Source organism: Eleutherodactylus coqui, chromosome 7 (assembly GCF_035609145.1).
Source record: "Eleutherodactylus coqui strain aEleCoq1 chromosome 7, aEleCoq1.hap1, whole genome shotgun sequence".
In the NCBI taxonomy this organism is placed as follows: Eukaryota; Metazoa; Chordata; class Amphibia; order Anura; family Eleutherodactylidae; genus Eleutherodactylus; species Eleutherodactylus coqui.
Genome location: NC_089843.1, coordinates 18,196,905 through 18,203,404, shown reverse-complemented (window position 1 = coordinate 18,203,404; position 6,500 = coordinate 18,196,905). Strand labels below are relative to the sequence as shown.

The 6,500-nt window shown below is 40.4% G+C and overlaps 1 protein-coding gene across 1 annotated transcript in view; it reads right to left on the bottom strand.

Annotated features, from left to right (window-relative positions):
* Positions 1–367: 367 nt before the first annotated feature.
* LOC136573423 (vomeronasal type-2 receptor 26-like) overlaps positions 368–6,500 on the bottom strand; it is a 128,676-nt gene continuing 122,543 nt past the window's right edge. Inside the window, exon 7 of the mRNA XM_066574715.1 lies at positions 368–537. Within this exon, the coding sequence (XP_066430812.1) occupies positions 368–537 (170 nt within the window). The remainder of the gene's footprint in view (positions 538–6,500) is intronic.

Sequence of the window (6,500 nt, the reverse complement as noted above, 5' to 3'; positions counted from 1 at the left end):
TAAATAGTTGTACTCTTGTGTTAATCTACTCCCCTCCCACATCTTGATTGTAACCTGTCTGTATTGACATAAAGATTTGCCTACAGCAAACTGCCTTCCTTTGCTGAAAGATATGCCATGTGTAATGTACAAAATTTTAGAATAAAAAAAATGGGAAGCAACATTGTAGTTTGTTTTATATTTGTATGTATCATAATTTTTGGAAATATTTAAAATAGGTTAAAAAAAGGCTAATATGGCCAATGTGCACAACATAAATAAAAGGGAAACTCCTGAAATGGCAGGAAATACAGCTGCTGAGTGTGGATAATGGAACAGCCTAAGACAATGCAAGGCAGGGCTTCATCTGCACCCCAACTCCTACAAATCAAGGGTTTTTGGAAAGATTCACAGGTGTTGGAACAGTCTGTGAGAGACTGTGGGATTGGTGGAGTGAGAGGTTCAGCACACTCTGCACGGCAGTCACCAGCAGTGTGCGCAGACGCATCTCCTGGTAGTACCAGGCCATCGTCTTATCAGGTAGAATGTCTCGACATGCTGTTGGGGAAAAAATAGAGAGTGATAAGACCAATTTGAATGTTCACCAACAAAATACACACGAAAAGTTGAGGTAAATAATCAATAGGCCTCTGCTAGTATTTTACTAGCACACACAATTCCCAATTCAGCCAACTTAATGTACTTTTGCAATCTTACCCAGCTTGGTGCTGTAAGGACACATAAGTTGCTTTGCATTTGCCACTGGCCAGGGATAAGGAGTGGCTTTTGAATTTTGGTTTGGCTATTGAGGCTAAGGTATCTTTTTTTAGAACAGCAAAAATAACACTGCAAGAATCGTAAACACTCCCCTAACATTTACATTACATAGACAAAGAGACTGGCGTAATGAAACAGCCGTTTTTTCCAAAAAACAATTTCTATGCACTATCCGCAACTAATAAAATGTGGTGGCCCTTAGCTCGAGCTCTGCAAGGTGATTGAGTTTCTGATTATTTGTAATTTCTCTCTAGAACACTTGGGAAATCTTAAAGGGTCACACAGACTGCAAATTAATTGGTGACTAGAGGCTGGTTTAGATACAAGATTATCGCTCAAAAAATGTCTTTTGAGCGACTTTTGAGTGCTAATCGTTGTGTGCCTTTACAGCGCAAGGTGGTTACTTGATTATGTTGAGCGATCACTTTGCGCTCTGAGCTTAGAATGCAGAAGACAAGCAGGACCGTTTGTCTGCTGTATCCAACTGTTCTCTGCTCGGAGCACCCAGCTGGTATACAGCTGAGCGCTCCGAGCAGAGGATGCAGAAGACAAGTGGGGCCACTTGTCCTCTGCATCCAGCTGTTCTCTGCTCAGAGCACCCAGCTGGTATACAGCTTTACGCCCTGAGCGAGGGATGCAGAATACAGCTGGACAGCTGTATTCCTCATACCCCGCCTGTCTTCATTGACTGGAATACAGCTTAAACAATAGTATCAGCTATATACTGCTGTGAATTCCTGATAAGGCTGATTGTTCTCTTTTAGCATGCTGAAAGAGAACGATCAGTGATTCCTTAACGAAAACTGTACGATGTCAATGCAGTTAGACACAATGATTATCGCTCAAAAGAGCAATTTTTGAGCAAAAATCATTGTGTCTAAATCACCCTAATGTCAGCTGTTCATTCTCATTTGGCCAGATTACAGTAGTGAGGCAATCTTATAATACTCTTACAACCTGGGCCATCTTGAAGTCCAAAGTGTCCTACATGTGCTTGGCACTTACCTGTCACAGGGCGGGACTGCAGGATGCTGTGTATCTACCTCCACCAGAGGTTGTGGTGAGTTTATAGGAGGCAACCCCTTGGGGCGAACCCTACAGCTGCGGGGAAAACTGGGTCGGGGGCTCTCCTGCTGCAAGGAGACAAATACAGAGTTGATGAAACAGTTTCCAAACCATCAGTCCAGAAGAGCCAACATTTTTTTGATTTGACAAAAGTCTATCAGCGTGCTCTTCCATAGAAACTTCTGGTGAAGGTATTGGTTGCCGTTCCTAAATGGGAACAGATGGGCTGGCCTGGCCATGTTCTGTCCTGTGATGGCATGATTTGTCTGTTGAGACATTATAAAAAACAGCAGTCTAGTTTAAACAATAGGCAATTAACCCTTATTTTTGCACTCGGGTACCCACTAGCCGCTTATTCAGGATTTTTCTTTTGTTTGTGCAAAGATTTCTCCAAGCAGCATTAGATCCTAACAATTTGAACTTTTTTTGATGGAAATTTTGTTTTACCAGAATTTTTAAAGCATGTAATTATTTTAACCCAGATACTCATGCATATTTTTATAGTATGAATTAATTTTTCGCTTTCTAAAATGGTAAGAATATTAAAATAAACATTTATAAACATTTCGGAATGATATTATATAACTTTTATTTCAATTATTAAGTTAGAATTACTAATTACATGCTTATTGAGTAACAATATTTTCGCAGAGGATACATTTTGTCGTAATTACGGCATGTTCATCGCACACGAGTTTACTACAATTTACACAAGATTTTCTTGTTTCTCTGTGTTTTCTGATAGTTTGTTGATAGCAAACATGGCAAGAACCAACCACAACATTTTGACCAGTTCGATCTAACTGTGACTGAGATGTCGAAGGTAGTGAAACGGTGGAAATCAATCAACCAAGAATGCTCTCAACTGCCAGTATGGTTTCATAATTTCTGATAATTTGCTGATTTTCAGAACTATCTTCAATTATTGGTATTGCAAGCTCTTCACTTAACTGTCTCAAGAAAAGCCATCTTTGGTTAGATTTCTTTGGAAACATTTTATTGTTTTCTTAGTAAATAATGTATGCGGCTAAACTCGCAATGTCGACAATGTAAAAAGAAAAGTTAATGGCCATCTACTTGTACGGCGATGTATTGCCAACTTGAAAGGCAACAAGTTCGGATGCAGCTTTAAAGAAGGACAAGTGCATTGATACAGCACAATTTATTTAATAAGATAAATGAACAAAATTCTATTAAATGAATGATAGTTAAACTAATTTACATAAAATAAGTGATATTGCATACTTTTACACTATTTTCTTAGGCAAAGGTTAAATACTGATATCACCAAGGAAAATACATGAACACATTAATATAAGACATGAATATACATACAACACATAAACGACATCTGCTCAGCTGGATAAATACCCATCACTGGACAGAGTCCAACATCTAGGAGTCTTTTTCCATCATCTGTCCAATTTACCATCAGCTGGGAGAGCACCAGCGAAATGGATCAGAGTTTCTCCTGGGGAAATACCACACTGCATGTTGACGTCCATGTAGTGCAGGTCCAATTTGCTCTGACCATCTTGGTTCTACCCCAGCTTATATACACAGAAAAAATGTGTTTGCACAGGTGTTGCTAACTTTGAATCCCACACATCCAGGGTGGCCAATACCTCAGGCATATGAGTCAAAGATCCCAAGACCATTCTATAATTGATGGCTCAGTGCCAGATAATTACAATAGCAAAGGTCACAAGACCATTCAGTAATTAATGGCTCATTGTCAGTTAATTACAAAGCTCCATTGGTTTACAGGATCTATATTTGCTACATTTGGACATAGGATCTGCACAATAGGCATACCTAAATAAATTTACAGGCTTAGGTCAGTTACAGTTCACATTAGTTTTATCCTGACCAAATTAAGGATGTAAGAAATCACTTTATACAACTATCTATACAGCCGATGCGTGGTATATCTGCCTAACAGTTAGTCCATAGTGTTGACATCAGCTTTGTATTTATTATAATATAAAATGATCTCCGCTTTTTTTCTTTGCATAATCGGAAACTACCACATCAGAGTGCACAGTAGAAAGTAAAATTATAGCCTTATTCTTTTTTGGCACATAAGAACACAAAGCTGCTTTCTCATGGAATCCAAACAATGTTCAGAATTCTGCTCTTGTTTTTGAGGGTGCCATCTCTTTGGGAATATATGGTTTATTCTTCTTCAATGTTCCAACAATAGTTAAATTCCACAAGAACAAGTGCTTAGCGCCTGGCAATGTAGTATAAAAATTATCCAAGCTAATGTTTCTATTGGACCCTTTCGACAATGAATATATAAATATATATGTATATATATTTATACATCTGCGTGGTGGACTTGGTGGCATACATGTGTCTCTCTGTCTTTAGACAAACACCTAAAGAACATCATTACTAACCCACTGTATGTGCCCAGTTCCTTTACACTCCCTGGGTGTTCTGACATCTCCAAAGGCTGCGAGCGATGATTATCCATGAGCAAAGCTAGTGCTTTAGGTGTTAAAAAAAAATCACACACATGACAAAAACACATGCAAAACATTTGCATGATCAGACGCTTAAAATGCCCGCTGAAAGAACCACCCAACATCCACATGTGCCACTACTTGCAACTTCACCAAGCACACAATCGTTCTACCTCTTCTCGCATCACAGATGCCCTGGCAGATCTTCCTCAAATGGGGAAGGTCCTTGAGCTTGAGGTCGCTCCACCTCTTCTATAGTTGTTCTCGGCTCTGCGCAGTCCTGTACTTCTGTGCCATCGCCCGTGTGATCTTTTGCAAGATCTTTTTTTTTAGGGTGTTTGGGTGCAAGTAGGGGCCATGATTGCCATTGTAGTCCAGCTGGTCCATCATCTGGAGCAGCAGCCATGTTTCCCACCATCCAAGTGGAGATGTGTGCCCATACATCTTGGTTGTGTGGCTTTTAAAACCAAAATGGAGGAGTACTTTCACTTTCAACCATAAGCTTGAAAGCAGAGGACTCACGTAATTACGTGGGGTTGGGTATCCAGATATGACGTCAGACAAACTGTAGACTCTTGCTCCTTTTGCAGTTGTTCCCCACTCAAATTTCCATTTTCGTCTAAAACCAGAAGACTGCTGGCAGCGCATTTTTGCATGGCTAAGTGCTCATTTTTGACCCCACCGTAAATAGAATGAAAAAACTTTCCTGTTTGGAAATAGTGCCAGCCATTCTTAACCAGGTACCACAAAAAGCACCCAATTCTGGCGATCAGGGGCAGAGAAGTGTATACAGGTTGGTCAATACACGCAGTAGTGGGCCTTCAAACATGTAAACACGCTATTGCAGCCAATCTAAGTGTTGTTTTTGCAATTTGTAAACAATTTAAAATGCATTAAAATTTGTTCTCAAACTCTTTTTTGCCATGTTGAAAAGTTTCTTTGCATAAAAAGATTTGTAGCCCAACATGCTCACTGTAACGAAGTTTGGGGTGAGTCCTTTTAAATGAACCACTTAAATGCTCGCAGCTACAAAAACAACATGACTGCACCTGGGTGACCAATCAAGGCACACGTCTCAATTCAGCTATTCCGAGAAACCGTGAACTAATATAAGGGTCTGCTGTGTATGTGGTGCTCCGCGTAGGTCGGCACATGTTTCTGTGGGGGGAATTAGAGGCTTCTGGGAACAAACTATTGGCCAAAGGCGTGGCCCCAGAAAACAGGGGAACATAGCATCCTAATGCTATTGGCAATAATCCTATATTATTACACCATGTGACTCTTAAAACAGAAACATAGGCCATGTTGCCTCACCCAACTATATCCTGCTTGGAAGAAACGAATCACGGGGGCAGAAAAGTCTATATATAGTGTAAAATAGCCCTTCACAGGTATAGACTAAAATTAATAACTTTATTATATTCCTTTAAAACGACACATATGGGCCAACAAACAAAAAAGACACTAACGACAGGGGTTAGACAGATGAGTAATCATTCGTGATTCATCTAAAGGTACAGAACAAAAGTCAACTAATCTCTCTGACTATCCAAGTATAATGGAAAACTGGGACGCCGGGATAAAGAGACTGTGGATGTCAGATACCTCGTGCAAGGATTCTGACAGTTAGTATATCTTGTGAGACATTGCTCATGATGAATCAATAAATGATGTTAGTAGATATAGAATTAATCAACCAGTTTTCAAAGAAACAATAAACAAGACAAAAGCTCAACGCTTTTCCCTGCTTAGTTATGAGCAGTTCATCAGGAGCTGATAAGGTTAACTGGATGATGCCCGTTATCCTTAACGGAATCTATTACGCCTATGAGTGCGATTGTGCAATAATAACTAGAGATGAGCGAACGTGTTCGTCCGAGCTTGATATTCGTGCGAATATTAGGGTGTTCGGGATGTTCGTTATTCGTAACGAACACCATGCGGTGTTCTGGTTACTTTCACTTCCTTCCCTGAGACGTTAGCGCGCTTTTCTGGCCAATTGAAAGACAGGGAAGGCATTACAACTTCCCCCTGTGACGTTCAAGCCCTATACCACCCCCCTGCAGTGAGTGGCTGGGAAGATCAGGTGTCCGCCGAATATAAAAGTCGGCCCCTCCCGCGGCTCGCCTCAGATGCCGTGTGAGTTAGATGAGGGACAGTGCTGTTTGTACCGGAGCTGCTGTAGGGAAAGAATTGGTAGTTAGTGTAGGC